This window comes from Lynx canadensis, chromosome B2 (genome assembly GCF_007474595.2).
Source record: "Lynx canadensis isolate LIC74 chromosome B2, mLynCan4.pri.v2, whole genome shotgun sequence".
Taxonomy (NCBI): domain Eukaryota; kingdom Metazoa; phylum Chordata; class Mammalia; order Carnivora; family Felidae; genus Lynx; species Lynx canadensis.
Genome location: NC_044307.1, coordinates 41,957,745 through 41,978,613, shown reverse-complemented (window position 1 = coordinate 41,978,613; position 20,869 = coordinate 41,957,745). Strand labels below are relative to the sequence as shown.

At 48.6% G+C, this 20,869-nt stretch overlaps 1 protein-coding gene across 2 annotated transcripts; it reads left to right on the top strand.

Moving 5' to 3' along the window:
• The first annotated feature begins 3,424 nt into the window (after window positions 1-3,424).
• Window positions 3,425-20,534, top strand: MRPS18A (mitochondrial ribosomal protein S18A). Of its 2 annotated transcripts, none has more exons than XM_030315600.1 (6): window positions 3,425-3,564; window positions 11,144-11,175; window positions 14,046-14,153; window positions 16,825-16,948; window positions 17,188-17,257; window positions 20,170-20,534. In XM_030315600.1, the coding sequence occupies exons 1-6, from the start codon at window positions 3,453-3,455 to the stop codon at window positions 20,312-20,314; spliced, it is 591 nt and encodes a 196-aa protein (XP_030171460.1). In that variant the 5' UTR covers window positions 3,425-3,452; the 3' UTR covers window positions 20,315-20,534. The 2 variants fall into 2 exon arrangements, with proteins under 2 accessions (XP_030171460.1, XP_030171461.1); XM_030315601.1 differs by having other exon boundaries at window positions 17,127-17,257; window positions 20,170-20,232.
• Window positions 20,535-20,869: the final 335 nt, after the last annotated feature.

Genomic DNA, 20,869 nt, shown 5'->3' with positions numbered 1-20,869 from the left:
AGACTTGAACAGACATTTTACAAAAGAAACTATCTAAATGGCTTACAAACATATGAAAAGTGACTCGTCTTCATTAGGCATAAGGGAAATGTAAATTAAATGCCCAGTGAAATCCTACCACATACTCACCAGAATGGCCAAGGTGAAAAGTACAAAAAATATCAAATATTGATAAGGAAGTGGAGCAACTAGAACTCTTATACACAAGTGGTACCAGAATAAAGTGTTTGGTAGTATCCACTATCTAGTATCTAAGTATATACACACCCTATGACCCAACGGTTCCACTGCTAGATCTATTCCTGAGAGAAGTTTGTTCTTGTGTTCACCAAAAATCATACAGAAGAATGTTCATCACAGCACATTTTGCAGTAGTCCCAACTGGAAAGTATCCAAATTCTATTAACAAAAGAAAGGATGAATAAAGGACAGTATAACCACAGTAGAACATTATATAGCAATGAGAATGAACAGATGACAAGTATACATAACACTTGGGATGAATCTCACAAACATGCTGTTGGTGAGTAGATGAAAGCAGACCCAAAAGCGTACATGTTACGTAAGATTCTGTTCATACCAAGTTCAAATGCAGGAAAAAGTAGTTTATGATGCCAAAAGTTAGGGTAATGATTACCCTTGAAGGGGGGATAGTGTCTGGAAGGGGACACCAAGGGGTCTTCTGAACTGCTATTAATGTTCTTTTTTTTTTTTTTTTTTTTTAGTTTATTTATTTTGAGAGAGAGAGTACGCGTGAGCCGAGGAGGGGCAGAGAGAGAGGGAGAAAGAGAAAATCCCAAGCTGGCTCCGTGCCATCAGTGCAGAGCCCAGCGTGGGGCTCAAATTCATGAAACTGTGAGATAATGACCTGAGCATAAACCGAGAGTCAGACGCTGAACCGACTGAGCCACCCAGGTGCCCCATGAACTGCTGTCAATGTTCTACTTGTTGGTGTGGGTAGTGTATTCCCTTTGTGAAAATTCATCAAGCTGCACACTGATAATTTGTGTACTTTCTCATACAGGTTATTGTTTAATTAAAAAAAAATTTTAAGCTAGTCTCCTGAGCAAAATAGGGTCTCAAAGAATTTTTGTTCATGTAGCAACTAATAACAAATGGATTCAGAAAAATATATATATTACCAAAAAAAGTATTATTTCATTTTGCTAAATGTACATAATGTTTATCTCTGGATTATGAGTGATATGTATTTCCTTTTTACCTTACTGTTTTATTTTTTCTATAATAATCACATTATTCAGCATTATATAAAATACAATTTGTTTTTCAAATATTTATTTTGATAGAGATAGAGAGGGGGAGGGGGGGAGGGGGGAGGGAGAGAATCCTAAGCAGGCTTTCACCGTCAGCACAGAGCCTGATGCAGGGCTTGAACTCATGAACCATGAGATCATGTTCCAAGTCAAATTCAGATGCTTAACCAACTGAGCCATCCAGGTGTCCCACAAGTTGTTTTTTAAAATAAAATTTGATTATAAGAAGTCAGGATAAGATATGAGGAGAGGGTTGGCACTCAAATACTTTAGCTCACTGTGCCCCAAAGACAGGGCTGTCTTACTGCCCTGGTTGTGACTGGATCCCCAGAAGCTGGAGACTTGTAAAGAAATGGGAAACGGGGGTGCCTGGGTGGCTCAGTCGGTTAAGTGTCTAACATCAGCTCAGGTCATGATCTCTCAGTCCATGAGTTCGAGCCCTGCGTTGGGCTCTGTGCTGACAGCTCGGAGCCTGGAGCCTGCTTCAGATTCTGTGTCTCCCTCCCTCTCTCTCTGTTCCTCCCCCACTTGTATTCTGTCTCTCTCTCCCATTCTCTCTCACAAATAAATAACAATTTAAAGAAAAAAAGAAAAGAAAAGAAATGGGAAACAGTACAAGCAGGAAGGGCTCAAGGTCAACATACAGAAGAAATGTGGAAGTTATAGGGAGAGGCCAAGGCTTTCCTGATCCTGGCCAGGACATTTCGACATACACCCCACCAAAACCTCCTCCTCCACTCCTAATCCATGTGTCTCACTCACTCTTACGGACCTTTCTCTCCAGGATCTGCCTTTGCCGAATGCAATGTTTTATGGTAACCCAATGCCACATTTCTACTGTTCTCCTTGTCCATGGTGGTATCACTCAAGCTCCCCATGGAGCAGCTGTTCTGCATCTCCCTAGTCCACCAGGGGTGACAGTCCCAATTGGAAGATGGATTCCTTCCCTCCCCTTTGTCAGGAAACATGCTCTGCCATTTAATGAGCTTGGTTCTCCCATTTATGAGTCAGAGTAGGAAAACTATAAAATCCCCCTTTCAGGTTAATTATGGAGAGTGGGAGAGGAATATCCTAGCCATCAAGTGGAAGAATTGAGCTGTGTGTGTTTCTTATGTAGCTCTAGGGGAGCATATTATTTATCCTGCAAATCCAAAAGAGAGAAAACCGGCCGTTGTGGTTTAAGTACTGCAAGCTTGCTCATTATGCAAGTACATCAAACTTATGTAAAGTACCTAGCACTTGGGCCATCTCAGTAACTGCCTTATAATTAGCTTCTGTTTATTGAGCACTCAGGTCTTATCTAATCTTCGCAACCCTCTAAAATAGATTCTACTCATTCATTATTCAACAACTATACATTGCATTTATTATGTGTCAGCACTGCGCTAATTGCTGGAGATAGAAGTCAAAACAACAACAACAACAACACAATATCCCTGCCTTCGTGGAGCTTACAGTTTGGTGGAGAGACAATATTAAACAAATAGATGTAAAACCGCGTCTGTGCCAAGTACTAAAATGGAGTTATCTAGCGCTGAGAGCCAGTAACCCCTGTTAAGGAAGACTCTAACGTGGAAGTGAATTTTGAGCAGGAGAAATAAGCAGGAGTTTTACCAGGGGGCCAAAGAGCAGGCAGAAGAAATAGCTATACGAAGGCTCTGAGGCCAAAGGGAAGTGTTAAATATAGGAGAATGAAAGGCAAGTGTGTATTGGGGGTTGGAGGAGAGATTGATGGAGAAGGGAGGAATTAATTCTATGCCAGATCTACCTGATACCTGATGGTCCAGAACCGGAGTCCTAACCATTTCAACCTCTATTGTACAGGCCTACCCCCACCCACAAGAAGCAAAAAAAATCCGCATATGAATTTTAAAAGCTTTAAGGAAATAGGTGTAGTGTATGTGATTTTACAAAGAAAACCTGTCAGGGAACGAAAGAGACCTTGAGACTTCGAGGACTGGCATATGAGAACTAGAACACCTGCCCAGGACCCTCGGAATGACTCAGGCTTCACACAGGGCTCCAGGCTTAGCCCCAAGCCGGAGAGGCGAGGAAGCTAGAAATTCAAGGGTACCGGGGCGAGACTCCCACAGCCGCACACTTCCTGCTCACCATTGCGGCTGCGCGCGCGCCGTTCCGGAAGCGGAAGTGCACTAGCGGTCACCGTTAATTTTCAAGATGGCGGCTCTCAATGTGCTGGTGTATCCTTGTGGACGGCTGCTCCGAGGGCTCCTGGCTGCTCCAGTCGCGACCTGCTGGGCTCGGCCTCCAGCTCGCGGGTTCAGGGAAGGTGAGTCCTGGGTCCCGGCTACCTTCCAACGTTGAGGGAAAGAGCGGGGGAGGTTGCTTCCCTCAGCCTCCATACGCCCCTCCTTCCCTTTCCTTAGCGCGGTTCTGAAACGCGGGAGATGCAGGCGCTCTGGGGGTGCTTGGAAGCACTTTCCAGACCCTGAGGCTATTATCTTGACTTCCCACTGCTCTCAAGTGTTCTTACTAGTAGGGGAGGACGGAAAGAAAGGCCTGCTTAGTTAGCAGGGCAGGAAGAAACCTGTCCCGAGGTTTAGAAAAGTTTTCGGTAAACGTCTGCATGTTAGTTTTGATTTCCGTATTCTCCCAGCTGCTGCCTCCCTCGTTTAAAAAAAAAAAAAAAAAATCCCTGAACCATGAGCGAAGGACATGTGGCTACCCTCCCCAGTTTCTCATCCGAAAATGCTGTGTTCTGATGGCGGCTTTTTCCGCCCTGGCCGCTAGTCTCCCAGAGAAGTGGAAGCTAAGGTGGAAAAGCCACCGAACAGCTTGAAGCAGACACATGCTAGATGGTGGTTCTCCTTTTCTATAATCGTAAGTCTGGAAAGGCAGTCTGCTTCCAGCATTGAACTGAGAGCTTACAGAAGGCCAAGTACTGGACTTCAAATTGTCAAGGAATTCTGTCTGGAAAAAGAAAAGATACAGCCCCTTTTCTGAGAAGTTAGGTTCTAATGAGATGATATGTATATGCTCCAACAAATGCAAGTTTTTACATGACTAAATATAGGGAGATTTGGTTACTAGAAACAGAAACCCAATTGGAAGTTTTACTGAGGGGAATGTGCCTTGAACAGGCTTTGTAAAAAAAGGATGGACTGGCAGAGAGTGAAAAGGTCTTTTGGGACATAGCCTTCCCTTGTGCATTGCTGGAAGCAGGAAAGGAGGAGTGGTGTGCAAAAGAAGTGATACTGGTTTTTGGTTTTGTTTTTTAAGATTCTGGCATAGTATTGGCCGACGTATCCTTCAAAGCTGAAAGGTATCCAGAGGGAAAGGGTAATCCTTATTGTCAGAGGGAACAGAAAAGTCCAAAAAGAAGAACCAAATGAAGCGTCCATTGGATTTGTCTCAGAAAGGGTCTCTTTTTAGTTTTCAGACAGCAGTGGCAGACCGGGCTCCTGGTAGGCCTGGCCCCAGCTAGCTGGGCTTGGCCTCCAGCTCGCAGATTCAGGGGAGGTGAGGGGGGTCCCAGTTTGGGGAAATCAAAGAGAGATCTCATGAAGAAACAGAAATAGGTATGTTAGAAGAACTTAGCTGTGAAGGGAAAATGGAACATTTACTAGAAAGAACAACATAATTCAGATACTGCCTGGTTAACATTAGATAAACTAATCCATTAATAAAGAAACGTACCAAAGAGATCATGCTGATGACAGAAGGACTTGGTAAGATGTTTCATCTCTACCCATGCTGCACAATAAGCATATACCCATAAGATTTTTGAGAGTGTCTACCAAGCATCAGGCTCTAATAGCTGCTGTTTACATATCCATTGTGAAATTGAAAGTTGAAAACAGTTTTTTGCCATGTTTCCAGAGAATGTACGAGAGGAATCAGGGTTTCCTGATTCCTGATCAGGGTTTGTTTGTTTGTTTACAAAAGAGTATTTGAGATTCAAATTTTTCAGCTGGAGATTTTGTGAAATGATGGACTGTATAATCAGATTGGTCTTTGAACTCTTTCTCTCCGTAAATATCTGGGTTGGTAACTCTTTGGTGTTACTTGCCGTCAGACCTAAAAGCTAAATCATTGAATCATGTGACCTTACATAAAGGCATTACCATATTCTTTATTCTGCTTGAGAACCACCTGTCTTCAAAGCCTTTAAATGAAACCGCTTTGTCTTGATACACTATTTAAAGTTGTGGGGAGGAAGCTGGGTGTTTTGCTGAAAATACTCATCCTACTTTTTAGAGTATCAGACAGTACTCCCTAATTATAGGCAGAGTTCATGAACACCCAACACTTGCCTGTAGAGACTCTCAGGCTAAAGCAGTGGTTCTCAACCGGGGGCAGTTTTGTCCCCCAGGGAACATTTGGCAATGTCTAGAAACACTTTTGGTTGTCACAACTGGTAGTCCTGGCATTTGGTGGGTAGAGGCCAGGGATGCTGCGAAACATCCAGTGCACAGGATGGCATCCCCAGCAAAGGACAGCCTGGGCTGAAACGTTAGTTGTGCTGCTGGTTTAAGGTTGATAAGAGGGACACAAAAAAAGCAAAAAAGATCCTGGAAAAAGCAAAAGTGAAGGAAGATAAAAATGGAAATTGTGGTTTAGTATGCATCCTGCTGCAAGCACTGTGCTAGGTTTTCCACATACATTTATTCAGTCTTCTCAATTTTTTTTTTTAATGTTTATTCTTGAGAGAGACAGAGACAGAGTGCAAGAAGGAAGAAGCAGAGAGAGACGGAGACACAGAATCCAAAGCAAGCTCCAGGCTCTGACCGTCAGCACAGAGCCTGACACAGGGCTCAAAATCACAAGCCATGAGATCATGACCTGAGCCGAAGTCGGACACTTAACCGACTGAGCCACCCAGGCACCCCCTTCTCAACAGTTCTTACGGGTGGATATTACTGACATTTTTACAATGAGAAAATCTGGCCCAGAGGAGTTCAGTAGCTGCCCACGATCACACAGCTAGTAAGTGATGGCCTCGAAGTAGAGCCAGCACTCTTCCCTCTCCACCATTAATATCACTGGGCTACTCGACAGAAGGGCTTCCCTGTGGTTCTCCCCCAGTGAAAACTCTCATCACTTAACTCGCCGAGGACCATTAGTACTTTTTATGGGAAAGATTGTGTTAGATCTCATTCCTGCCTTATCACTCTTGGGAAGGAAATGTATTTAAATTTTTTTTTATTTTAAGTTTATTTATTTTTGAGAGAAAGAGCGAGTGGGGGAGAGGCAGAGAGAGAGAGGGTGAGAGAGAATCCCAAGCAGGCTCCGCACTGTCAGCATGGAGCCCAATGCAGGGCTCGAACCCCACAAACCGTGATACCATGACCTGAGCTGAAACCAAGAGTTGGGCACTCAACTGACTGAGCCACCCAGGCGCCCCGTGGGAAGGAAATGTATTTAAAACAAGAAAAATAAACAGACGTGACTATCTGAATGAATAATAATCATCTATCAGAAACCAGTGCAGAGTATGTTGAAATGAGTAAAGGCTGAGGGAATTTTCTTCATCTTTTCCAGTTAGCTAAGGGGTTTTCTGGAGGACTTAGCAATTCAGACAAGGATGTGCATGTCAAGTGGACATCTCTATAGCTAAAAGCTTTAAGAGACGAGTGTGTGAGTTGGGGGCTTTCCAGACTTGAAGGGACATAGTCCAGAGTAGCCTGCTAGTGGAAAAAGCATAGTAAAGTGTAATACACAGGGACATTGCCATCGGAGGTCCAAGGGAAAAGAACAGGCTAGGTGATTAGGGAATCAGAAAACTTTGGTAACAGGGGCGCCTGGGTGGCTCAGTCGGTTAAGCGTCCGACTTCGGCTCAAGTCACGATCTCGTGGTCTGTGAGTTCGAGCCCCGCGTCGGGCTCTGGGCTGATGGCTCAGAGCCTGGAGCCTGCTTCCAGTTCTGTGTCTCCCTCTCTCTGCCCCTGCCCCATTCATGCTCTGTTTCTCTCTGTCTCAAAAATAAATAAAACGTTTAAAAAAAAAAATCTATACATAAAAAAAAAAAAAAACTTTGGTAACAGAACTAAAGATGAACAAAAGGGAGTGGGGAAGGAGTTTGAGAAAAGTAGTCAATAGCCAGAAGTGCTGCCACACATCCCAAACCCCCACTCGACTCCCTGGCCCTGCCCTAAGACTTGTAAGTGCCGCCTGTTAGCCATCAGTGACTCCGTTCTGTAATACTGTGCTTGGGACTTGGTTTCCATGGATCCTGTCCAAGAAGGACTTGGTCTCTGGGCACTTGCTGTGGCAGCGCCCTCCACATCATTCATGGGTCCTCCTTCCAACTTTACTAAACAGTTGAGTCTTTATACTGCCGCAGTTCACTGTGTCTGTGTTTATGTGGCCATCAAGGTCTTTCTGTGTTCACTGCAATCTCACCACAGCGCTGTTTGCTCTCGACTGTTATAATTCAGTTATCTTGGATTCCATCCTAGGCGAGTATTTATTGAAGTACTCAAAGGACCTCTTTACAAGGCATGGACTCTTATTGTAGTGAAGTTCCCATACTTGGTTTCATTCCTTTTTCTCCTCTAGGCCAAAGACTGTCTTCCTGTTCTGTTCTAATTCTCCACAGTAGGTAGAGCAGGGCTGTACCCTCCACAGGTGCTCAGCAACTTGTGTTGTCTCACTCACATGGGACGGATGATTTGATGTGTATGAGAAGTGCCTATCTTAGAAGATTCGACCCCTAATTCCAGTTTAGAAAACTGCTTCATGTCTTTCCTTAGTTTACTTGATAATAGCCACACCTCAGAGCACAAGGGTGATTCCATCTTTTTCTAAACAAGTTTTCCGTTAGTACCTAAACCTCTTAGTCCAGCTTTTCATGGCCGTCCCCATCTTGAACGGAGAGGAGGTCAGGGACAAAATGGATCTCAGGGTTTGTTTGGTTTTGACTTGTTTTTGTATGCACACTGAAAATCAATACTATTTTGATTCCTATCTCCTGTTTTCGGAGGCTTAAAATCTGCTAGGGGCCTCTTCAGGCTCCAGCCAGGCCTCCTGCCCGTGCACTGAGACACAGCCCTGATCACTCTCAATCCTGCAAGAGTTCTCGGGTCATTCCTTCTGGTTTGACAAGTTGTCTGCATAAGATAAGCATCTGCCTATTGTTTTACCCACTGGATTATAGTAAGATGATTCACTGGCTCAGGGTTGCTGTGTGGGGAGCTGGCCACAGGCTTTTGATCTCTCTTCCAGGGGCCAATGAGATGACTTCAGGGTTTGGTTCTTTGCCGGGAGTGATGTGTGTTCTGTTAGATTTGTTTACCTCATGGTTAGGACCCAAGTGCCTCCACAGAGAGGGGAACCACATGTTTATCCGCTTCATGTTTCAAGACATCGTTCTGCTGGCTTGGGTGTACCAGAATGTGTCTCTCCTTTTGTTTCCTACCGGGATTATTAAAAACTTGCCCCTCACCTGTTGCTGCTTAGATTGGTTGCTCTCTGCCCCTCTCCCAAGTTGGTTTTTGCAAAGTTTCCGGGGTGCCTGGAAGCCCTGCTGAGCTGGGGCTGAGTCCTTTTTCTGCTCCCCCCGCGTTTGTACATTGACACGTTCCAGTGACCGTCTCCCTGCAGCTGTGCTGGCCTCCTGACTGAGCATCAGTCTGAGTCTCACCCACGTCCCGCTTAGGCTGGTCTCTGTTCTGAACAAGTAGATCCGTGTGTGGGGTGACGCATTTTCTTTTACAGGGAGAAAACTAGTTTGTCTTTGAATGGATTAGTAACTACAGTGTTCTGGAGGAAGCCTCAGGGCCTTTCTGGCCATCATTACTCCTTTGTGTATCTGGAGTGGGAACATTGAGGGGCTCTCAGGTTGGTCGTTTTGGAGTAATGAGTCTTTCTGAATGGTCTTGCCCAAAAAACAAATGGGGGACAATTCCAGACAGTCTGTGTCCAATTAGGTGTTGGTCACAGAACTCAGTGATCACAGATGCTGCCCTGGGCCTCCAGTTGAGTTAGAATTGCCTCATTTTTTTCTTAGACATTCTCATTCTCTCTTTTTCTTGTTTATTATTTATTGCAAAAGCAGTACGTTTATTTTAGAAACTTTAGAAAATACGGACAGGCATAAAGAGAATAAATTCACGTACTGCCACCACGGAATGAAAACAGCATTACCATTTGGGTACACAGCTTCAGGGGTCTGAGCCTTCTGAAGTCTACGTCTGATTGTATGCTCATCAGCGTGTTTCCAGGAAAAGATCCATAATTTTCACTAGATTTTTTTTTTAATGTTTATTTATTTTTGAGAGAGACAGAGCAGGAGTGGGGGAGGGGGAGAGAGAGAGAGGGAGACACAGAACCTGAAGCAGGCTCCAGGATCTGAGCTGTCAGCACAGAGCCTGGTGTCGGGCTCAAACCCGCCAACCGCAAGATCATGACCTGAGCCGAAGTCGGACACTTAACCGACTGAGCCACCCAAGCGACCCTTCACTAGATTCTTAACGTGAAGAACAACCTTAGGCTCTCTCTAATCTGCACTACTCCTTGCCTTGGCTGAAGCTGAGTAAAACTCATTATGGTAGCCAAGCTGCGGTTAAAATCCAGTTTTAGTATTTAGGGAGACAATTTGCAGTCTAGCTAAGTGGACTGAAGTTTTCAGTGACAGTAATTAGCAGCCAGAAGGGAACCATGACAAGTACTTCGTGGTCTTGATGCTAGCTAGCATTTATTGAGCATGTGCTGTGTACCAGTTCCTATGCTAATGGCAATGGTTTCTCTCTTTCTAAAGAAACTGGGAGAACAAGGAAGAATCTCCAAGAACTTTTTTTTTTTTAATGTTTATTTTTGAGAGAGAGACAGTGTGAGCAGGGAAGGGGCAGAGAGAGGGAGACACAGAATCCAAAGCAGGCTCCAGGCTCCGACCTGTCAGCACAGAGCCCGATGCGGGGCTTGAACTCCTGAACCACGAGATCATGACCTGAGCCGAAGAAGTCGGAGGTTTAACCGACTGAGCCACCCAGGCGCCCCTCCAAGAACTTTGTTTGATCATGTTTGCCGAACATGCACCATGGGCTTGGTTCTTCTTTGAATATTGTTGAAGTTGTCATTCTGCATCCTGGTTGAGTACACCAGGAGTAAATACATACAGCCTGATGGATGTGTGTGTGACTTACTGTCTTGCCCTCAAGTTTTCTTCTGACTGCCTCAGACCTTAACAGGTGGAGAGCTCTGTCTGGAATTGCAGTGCTCTCCTGAAAACTCAGCCTGGACCAGCGTCTGCAGGGCCCTCTCCCCCACCACCCTCTCCAGTGTACATACAGCAAAGGTGCAACCCTGCAGGAGAGGAGTGGAGAAGGACAGAGGAGTTAAGTCACACCGCTGCCTCATACAGCTGTAACCCGGCTTCCCAGGCTGAGTTCTGGGAGTGCCATCTGCTTGTCTGCTGTGGGGCCGCTGGCACAGCATTAGTTCAGTCCTGTGTCTGAAACGTCAGGGTCAGAAGCCATGTTTGTCTGATTCTTGTCACGAAAGGACACATGCAGTAGGTACTTTGGAAGACCTTTTAGATGCTTCTGTCCCCACCCCCACCTCACCTCTGAGGTCACATCGCTAGGCATGGTAGGGTAGGATCTTGCCAATTCCCCTGGTTTAGAACCAAGATGAATTTTGGCTCAGAACAACAAAAACAATGTGGAGACCCTTAATCCCAGAGAGATGATATTACTTGGGGATCTAGGCTTGTCCCCACCTAGCCTCAAGGGCATAGAGCCTTGGCACTTGGAGGTGAACCCTGTACCCTTTTCTCTTCCAGGTGGGGATAGTGGGAGAGTGCAGACTGAAAGCTCCGTTTTTCTGCATGTGTAGAATTTGAGCTATTATTTGAAACTCCCTGTTCCTTATTAAATGGCTGACCTAATTTTTCCCCTTTATCTCTGTAGTGGTGGAGATCCAAGAAGGGAAGACAACTATAGTAAGTATCATTGAGCTGGCCACTACAGCCTCTTTAATGCTTGTAGCTGCCTGGGAGGGACAGATGGACGGAGGCCCAAACTGGACTCCTGGCTTCAGGAGCAGCTCCCTCTGTCATCATAAATCCCACAGTCCACCATTTTTCTTTTCTTTTTTTTTTTTTTTTTTTTTTTTAATTTTTTTTTTTTCAACGTTTATTTATTTTTGGGACAGAGAGAGACAGAGCATGAACGGGGGAGGGGCAGAGAGAGAGGGAGACACAGAATCAGAAACAGGCTCCAGGCTCTGAGCCATCAGCCCAGAGCCTGACGCGGGGCTCGAACTCACGGACCACGAGATCGTGACCTGGCTGAAGTCGGACGCTTAACTGACTGCGCCACCCAGGCGCCCCAGTCTACCATTTTTCAAGCTGTGCACTGTAGTGGTTGAATCAGAAACGGTCACTGTGCCTGGACTGAGGCCTCTGTTATTTGATTAAAGTGGCATTTTGTATGACAAGGTCTCAGAGGTCTTTGTTGATACGTTCTTTGGTGGGTGATTAATCAGTTTTCTAAAGGGGAAACTAAGGCAGTGGTGAGACTGGAAAGCCCAAATAAGCTGACCCATGGTGGGGAGCCTGGATCTCAGTCCCTTTCTTTCCTGCCTAGAATGACCAAGCTACTTCTTAAGTGACACAGTTAAAAGGTGACACTGTCTGGGCCCTGGGCTCTCTAGCTAGTGCGCTGGCTTGTCTGTTGGTTAAGTAGTTAGAATGATTCTTCATCCACCTACTCCCCCCTTTCCCTCAGTGGGCCCATCTCACCTCCCTTCCTCGGGGAGTCATGGGGCCTAGATTATCCTATAATCCCTAAAAGACAACGTTGTTTTCACATGGCCTGCCATGCTTCCAAGAAACCCTCAACTACTCCACAGAGCTCCCAGAAGCCTCTAACTTCCATGTCAACCAGGGATTTAACCCTTCTGGCAGCCAGCCACGCTTGATCCTCCTCAAGGCAGTCTTATCCCCAGGACAAGCCCTCTTTGGGTTCCCTCTTTGGGTCTTCCCCAGAATACTTCCTCCAGCTTTTCACTGGTTAACCTCAAAACAGTTCTTTTTAGGGGGCTCCCATCCCTCTGGGCACCTCTTTTGGTTCCCTTATTCAAAGCCAAAACAAGCATTCACCCTAGAAACTCCATGCTGGTGGAGAAAAATATATCTGACCTTTGAATATGGAGTGTTTTTCCATATGGAGCGTGAATTTGCTATTTGCAAAATAAACGTGGAGACACTGTGGCACTGTGAGACCCCTGGCTAACTTTGGGTACTGCTCACTTTCTGGGTCTCACTGTCTTCATCTATAAAATAATATTATGATGCTTCCCTCACTAGGTCATAGGGGTGAAATGGGGTGATACATGTGAACCATTATTAGCACAGAGCCAGGCATACAGTGGGGAGTCAATAAATGTTAGCTCTCTCCCCTGTCAGGTCCGCCTTAACTTCCTCCCGAGACCTGCCATGCGTCTCCACGTTTTCCCCAATGCACTTCTCCATTTCTGGCATGGCTGTGGTAGCCTTGGTAGAAAGTTAGGTAGCAGTGCCCGCACAGCCTTGCATTGCATCCAGCCCCCTTTCCCTTTTGCCAGTTCTCCCCCAGGAGACAGTATTGCTTTCCTCCCAGAGCCCAGCCTCGCTCTCATAATCCATGGCCTCAATCAGCAAGGTTTTCTAAACTCCCCCTCTTGTAATCAGAGCTGCCTCCCAGATCATTGGCTTATTAATTCCAAGGCTGTGTCACAGGATACAGCAGCAATGGCGGAGGTCATTGCACACGTGGCCTCAGCAGGATTTGAAAGGTGGCATCCAAAATGATGAAAGCAAGGAGGAAGGCGGGGGAGTGTATCTTCCCACGTGTGTTTTAAAAAGAGAGAGAAAAAGCAGGAGGGTACACGATACCTGCTTGTAGAGGCATAGATCAGGCTTTCTCAGCCTCAGTGCTGTTGGCATTTGGGGCTGGCTAAATCTGTTGTGGGGGCTGTTCTGTGCCTTGTAGCACAGCTAGCAGCTTCCCAGCTAGATGCCAGTAGCACCCCATCCCCCAGCTGTGGCAATCTAAAATGTCTCAGACAGGGGCGCCTGGGTGGCGCAGTCGGTTAAGCGTCCAACTTCAGCCAGGTCACGATCTCGCGGTCCGTGAGTTCGAGCCCCGCGTCAGGCTCTGGGCTGATGGCTCAGGGCCTGGAGCCTGTTTCCGATTCTGTGTCTCCCTCTCTCTGCCCCTCCCCCGTTCATGCTCTGTCTCTCTCTGTCCCAAAAAAGATAAATAAACGTTGATAAAATGTCTCAGACACTGTCCCACATCCCCTGGGGGGCAAAATCCTGCCTGGTGGAGAACCACTGGCATAGACTTACCTCTGTAAGATGAAGCTGGAAATGGCACTTTCCTCTGAGAAGGATATGTGGGATGGGAGGGAGACTTCTTTTTAACTGTGTATCCCTGCACAGTTTGAAACTTCTTCGCATACGCATTTATTACTTTTTCCCAAAGCACGAAACATGATGTTCTGGTGTTTTCTTTTGCTTTGTTTTGTTTTGTTTGAGGAAGGGAAGATGGTGTTCAGCTGATAAAGCAAACCCCTCCCTCTTGCCATCAACATTAAGTCTAATTGCCACTACTCTTACATGCCACCGTGTGTCTCTGGCCACCCCTAAGGCCCAGTATACAAAAGCTGCAGAACCACCAGCACACTTCGGGTGGAGAGACCTATCAGCCACTCCCACAGGTCCCCAGAGATGAACTTTCCCCAGCATCTCACCATTTTGGGGGTTGCTCAAGGATCTGAAGCCCCACGTGGCCTTCTCCTCACTGGCTCTCTTTCTCTGCCTCCTAGATTGAAGGCCGGATGACAGGGACTCCCAAGGAAAGTCCAAACCCCCCTAACCCCACTGGCCAGTGCCCCATCTGCCGGTGGAACCTGAAACACAAGTATGGCTATGAGGTGAGTCTACTCAGACACTCAGTTATGCATGTCATGGAGGTCATGGTCCCTGGTTCACTTAAGCAGCATCCCCACTCCCCAACCCCAACCCGACCCGCCAGGCACTGCATCTCATGGAGCCACCAAAGACAGGAGCATTTTGTTCAATGGCTCTCAACCCTGGCTGTGCCAGGGAGCTTAAAAAAAAAAAAAAAAAAAAACCAGCCCCGCCCCAGACACTGATTCCATTGGTCTGGGGTGGAGCCTGGCCATCATGATTTTTTAAAGCTCCCAGGGTGATCCTAATGTGTAGCCAGGGTTGAGAGTCACTAACTTAGATCATGGTCTGGTTGCATACAGTTCAGACCACCAGGGCCCTGTAACCCAGTCTTGCAGGGCGTGTTCCCAAGGGGATGAAATCAGGATCTAGATTTGACTTTTTGCCTTTTCTTAGGAGGGTATATTTGGAGAGTCCTCACTATGCTCTGGGGACACATTACTGTCTCTTTCCATACGAAGCTATAAAGGCTTCTGTTCGCTCCAGCTCTTCTAGAGCTGTTGTCTCCACGGAAAGGTGATAATGGTGAATAACAACAAGACGTAAGCCGCACTGAGTGCAGGCTCCATGTCAGGCACTGTTGTAAGCATTTACATGTCTTAATTCACTTAGCTTTCACAATATCCCTGTGAAATAGGTATTTTTTTCACCCTTGTTTTCTAGATGAGGAAATTCGAGGCATGAAAAAGTTGATGAATTTGCCTCAGTTCACCCAGCTAGTATCAGAGCCAGGATATAAACTCTAGGGATACAAAACCCAGGCAGAGCCTACTATCCTGACTGCTGTTCGCCATCCTCTCTAGAAACAGGGAGGTCTTGGGGGAAGGGACGCAGCCCTAGAAAAATCCATACTTGTCCTTCAGAGTTCTATTGGTGACATTAAGCACCCTATTTTTAGCTTTCAGGTGATTCAGGCTCTGGGCCAATTTGACCTGCAAGTTGTCCCTGTGCCCCTCTGTGGAATGGGATGACTAAGGGCAGAGATCCCGGTCAGGTGGTAAGAGCAGGAGAGGCCACATGCCCATGGGATCTGAACAGAATGACCCGACTAATCTCCTGGGCCGGGAGCCTTGGCTCCGGGCCACCCAACAGGGAGGGGGGCTCCTTTCACTCTGCCCCGGGCCCTTCTGCTCATAACTGCCTGAAGTAATCGGAAGCCTGCAGGTCACGGAGCAGTGTTGACAGCTTCTTGTGACATGAAGTTAGTGGGGTTGTGTCCATACTTAGAATCCCAGCTGAAAATGGGGAAGTGAAGCCCACACCTGCCTAACCACCATGGGGCACTCTTTCTACCAGCCGTTTCCAGGAAATGGATTTGGCTGTGTTTATCCAGCAGAAGAAATCCAATCCCCTCCGAGGTAAAGGCTAAAGTTGTTTTCCTTTTACCCCTTTCCACTCAGGACAATGTTAGCCTGAGCTGCACAAAGCTGTCGGCTTGCTTGGCAGCCTGCAGTGGGGGGGCTGGGGCTGTGGGCCCAGTTTATTAGTCCTGGATAATCTAATCCAAGTTCTTTTCACCAGATTCTAAAGATTACAGGGGTGGGAATTGGGGGCTCGGGTCCCTGAGGAGCTGTCCAGTGATTAAAACAAATCTGCGGTTATACAGCGAGGCGCCTGCCAGGGCAGCAAGTCCGTTTGTGGAACATGACTGCTGAGACTGGCATGCCAGGCCCCTCAGGTGGGCGGGGCTGCCATCTCCATCGGGAAGTAATAGCTTTTATTTAACCCCCTCAGCCACCCTATGAAAGTTGGAAGGGGAACTCAACTCTGGTCTTGATTTTGGCTCTGTTTGTCCTTGTTTCCTTCACTTGTCCAAAGCGGTCTCACAGTCCAAAGGAAGCCTGAGGATCCATTCACATCTGCTCACAGGGGGCTTAAGAAGATGTGGCATTCAACTTCACAACCCTGGTCCCCTCCCACTCGGCTCATATGCTGCCTTGCACTTCCAAGGGAAGAGCATAGGTTGGAGGGGCGGTCTGTGTGTATTCTGGTCCCATGGCATGTAGGCTTTGGGGTAGAAATGGTACCCATTTTCCCACTTTCCCTTTTGTGTGGAAATCTGTGACGTGCCCCCTATCTCACCCAAGGAGAATAATAGACGTTTCATTACCAGAAAAGATGCTGCTGGTGCTCGAAAGATTAATGCCACTTTTTTTTTTTTTTTTTTAAGAGCAAGCAGGGGAGGGCAGAGGGAGAGAGAAAATCTTAAGCAGGCTCCACGCTCAGCACAGAACCCAACATGGGGCTCAGTCTCACGAACCATAAGATCATGACCTGAGCTGAATCCAGAGTCCAATGCTCAACGAATTGAGCCACCCAGGTGCCCCAAGATTAACCCTTCTTGAAGAGTTTGTTTTCTAATCTATCAAAGATTCTTATGGAGGAGCTGAGAGCCTTTGGAGTTGGTTATGGGTTGGAAAATCTTATCGAGTTGGGATTTAACTTTTGTTAGGGTAAAGGTGGAACAGTGTGCAAAGCTCTATATAGAAGGTGTGGTATCAGGTTGGTTCCTGAGGGAGACATCAACCCCCTGGAGTGCTGGGGTGGGACGGCCTCCCCTGTAGGCCACAAGGCCCTGGTTCCCTATATCAAACACCTACCAGCTGAGTGTCTGCAGTTTTCCCTTTCCACCAGGATGTTCTGCTGCTCAGTCAGTTCATCCGGCCTTGCGGGGGCATGCTGCCTCGAAGGATCACAGGCTTGTGCCAGGAAGAGCACCGCAAGATTGAGGAGTGTGTGAAGATGGCACACCGGGCAGGTAGAATGCCCTCTCGGGGCTAAGAGGGGCAGAGGGCTATAGGTGCCATCCCCCCGATCCCACCCCTCGCTGGCCACCCCATGTTCCAGCCCCTCCTGGAAGAGAAATGGACATCCAGAGTCTTCATTATACCCGCCACCTGGTGCCAACTTCCTGCCCCCCTGGGCTTTCCCTCTAGCACCCGAGAGCTGCAAAGGGAGCTACAAGACCATCCCACATGTGCTCTTGCTTCCACTCAGGTCTGTTCCCAAATCACAGGCCTCGGCTTCCTGAAGGATTTGTTCCGAAGAGCAAACCCCAGCTCAATCGGTAAGCAAACCTGGGTGTCAGCACCAGGAGCATTTGGCAGGCCCTCTGCTCTCACTGTATTCCACTGGGGAAGCCATTTACTGGAGCTCGTCCCACAGCTCTGAAAGCCAGAGGGCTGCTTGGCTGTCCGTTCCATCCCTCCCAGCATGAGCACCCACCACCGCTGCGGTTGACGCCGTGCACACTTCTGTGAGCCTCCCCTGCTGGCCTCAGCCTCTCTCCTCTTCCCTCCCCAGCTGGGCACTTAGCATAGGGGCAGAGAGGGTAAGAAGGTCTGCTGGTCGGGCATTAGAATGTGCTAATCCCCTGTTTATGACATCATACTGAGTTGCTATGGGAATGTCAGAGCACTTCTACAAACTTCGGTATCCCAGCACTAGGGTTACTAAAGGGCAAAATGAGGCCTTAGAAATGGGAGGGCTCTTTGGGGTAGGGCCACTGTGCACGTCCTACACTACAGAGCTTTAGCATCCACATAGACCAGATTGCAAATGGCGCTCCCTAGAGTCCTGCAGTTAACCTGCAAGGCTGTTCATGGCAGCCTGGGAGGTCCTGAGCTTATGTAGAGGAGAGGAAGGCCCCTAGATCCTGGAATCAATCAGTCTGCCTTTCAGCCTCAGCAGGGTGGCCCCCTCTGGTATAGAAACACATTCCTGTCTCACACTCCCAGACAGCTCCTTTACCATACTCATGTCTTCCTAGATCTGTGATACCCCCTTGTTGAGAGTAGATCTGGGTTTATAAAGTTGATTTTGGTCTTCCTTCTTGTCCCCCCCCCCCATCAGCAGCCCCTGCCCTCCGCAGTCTGTCCAGCTGCTACTATAACTGCTGTCTGTAGGGGACCAAAGATGGTTGAAGCAGAGCAAGACACCGCACCCACAGCGAACCTCTAAGGCTGATCCCCAACAAAATGGCAGACGCAGAGGGTGGGAGGCCAGGCAGCGGACCGGGGGTGCAGGGCCAGAGCTGGGTCTTCACTGACACCTCACCAGCACCCTGGCCCCATGCCCATCTCCACCTGTACCTCCCACGTTGCTAGCTGTGTCGTTTGCCCGCAGCCCTGGGGGAGCAGATCATATTAACCTCTTCCTGCCTTTCCTGGACCATTTGGGGGTTGAGCCTACCCTCCCTTCTGACTTGTAAAGAGACAGCAGCCGGCCTGAGGACACAATCCATCCTGCCCTCAGGCCTTTGAAGCAAGGCCAGGCTCCCTCCCATATATCCGGTGTCCTTTAACGTGACACGGGATTGATGATGTGTGGGGGCTCTTGAGTTGCAAAAGGCCACTCTGGGGGGGGGGAAGTTCTGACTACGAGGGAGTTTCATTCCCTTGCAAGGGACTTTATGATTCCATCCAGAGGTCCTTGAGCTGTCCTATACTGGCCCAGGCTCTGCTGGGCCCTGGGGAGCTACACTTCCCTCTTCCCTGGCCCCTTCAGGAGAGATAGAAAGGAGCCTCAGTTCTTCCTAGAGCTGGAGTGTTCCCCAGAGAGCTAACTGGAGGCCACCTAGGCACTCCCCCCTGCCAGCTGGCTGTTCCATGTGGCACAGGCATCAGGCCCAGGGCTAGCCAAAGCCCGGCTTCCCGCTGGTCTCTCCAGGGCAGGGGGGAAACGGCCTTTGGGTAGCAGCTCTGAAGAACCCGGTCAGCCTCAAGATATTCTGGGGTCCTTGATCCCAATGAGCATTCCTTTTGGGGGGCCTGTTCCCATACTACATCTCTTCACCCCTTCTGAAAACTGGGAGATGGCAGCTCGGGGACCTGCCAGGTGTTCCCCTCCCTTTACCTTTACTCTTCTGCTGTCCCAGCACCACCAGCCATAGACAGGCCATCCCTGGGCCCCACCTACTACACAAAAGTCTCCCTGATGGGGGCTCTGACATTGACAGTATACTGGAGAGCCCTTCCCTCCCTGCCCATACTTGGAGTGTGGGCCAGCACTTCCCACAGCTTTTTACTTCCTCTCAGAGCTGATCCCTTTGCACGAGGCTAAGAGCAGAAAACCAAGGTCCGGGGGAGTCCAGCTGAAATGTATAAATCAGCAATCTTTTTTTTTTTTTTTTTTCCAGTTTTATCCAAAAATTTTCAACCAAGGTGATTAATTTTTTCTAATGAAAGAGTCTCTCATATGAGGGTCTCTAGAGGTGGCTGGGTTGAGCCCCAGCCTCGAGTGGAGGCAGGGGAGGAGCCTGGCTTTGCCATAGCTGAGCTTTCAGGACGAAGGGTGGGCCTCTCTGGACAAGATCCAGGTTTCATTCTGGATGGAGTAAACCCCAGTCCCAGCCGGCATGAGCCACTTTTCCGGGAACTGTCAGGGCCCTGGCCATCCCCAAAGGAGGCCAAAGGACTGTGGGCGGCAGCCATCTTTCCCCACCCCCCTCCTGCTTACAGGAACCTTCCTGGGCTAGGTCTGTGCCACAGGCCCTCACCCTTGGCTCCCATCATGGGGTGGGTGAGGGGCAAGGGTCCTACACCAGTATGGCTGCCCAGGGGAGCTCCCGGAAGGCTGGGTTGGCAGAGGGAGCCAAGTGGGGAAGAGGGAAGGATTCCTCCAGGCCTTACATCAGCCTCTCCTCTCCCCATGACTGAGGCCAGAGAGGAATGATCTGCTCTCTGGGCAACCTCTTCCCCCGCCTCCTCCCCCAGCAAGTATACACACAAACACTGACAACTCATAAAGATCAAGGGAGCGCGTGGCCCTGGGCTGCCTGACCCTGGCCACACACACTTGAGGCAGCAAGAGCCCAGCCCATCTGTTTACAGCACACTCAGTCATTGCTCCCAGGAAAAGCCCCTGCTCCTCAAGAAGAGAAACTGGTGAAAGGCTCTGGCCTGAGGAGACAGTACCCACTCTCCCAGCTCTAGCATGGGCCACTGCCCTCACAGCCACCTCCCTACCCTCCCTCCACAGGTACCTGACCCGCTGGTCTCCCCGCTCCGTCAAGCCCATCTATAATAAAGGCCGCCGCTGGAACAAAGTGCACATGGCTGTGGGGTCACCCCTTCTGAAAGACAACGTCTCCTACTCAAGAAAGCCTTTGGTGCTGTATCACTGACGGGGCAGAGCTTCCTGAGAACGTGACCAGAGCTCCTGTACTCTGGCCCAGCTCCTCCAATGGGCACGGCAGGCACAGGAGGCAATGGACCAACTTCAGTGCCCTCACCCTGCCTGGTGACAGAACTGGGAGGGTGGCGGGGTCCCTGAGCAGCAGTTGTGGTCCTATAACTGGCAGTTCTCCCAAAAAAGAATATCATAAACCAGGCTCATGGACTCCACCACTGGTTATGTGTGCTCACTGCCTGGGAAGTGCAGGGGCCTTGAGCCCATTTCTAGCCAGTTACTGAACGTCGAGTCACTAATCCCTTGTGATAGGCCAAGATGGTTCCCTAGCCCTGTGTTGACCGCCTTCAGCTCTTCACCCTGCAGGGCTTCGAGGAAACAAGTTGAGCTGCCTTCCTCGGAAGGCTCCTGGCTGTCCCCTCCCCTCCCCCACTCCCAGCAGTTTCCACCCACCATCATCTCTCCATCTCTCTCTCCTCTCCTCTCTCTCTCTCTCTCTCTCTCCCTCCCTCGTTGGCACATTCCAGCCCTCTGCCACTTGCTCCAGAGC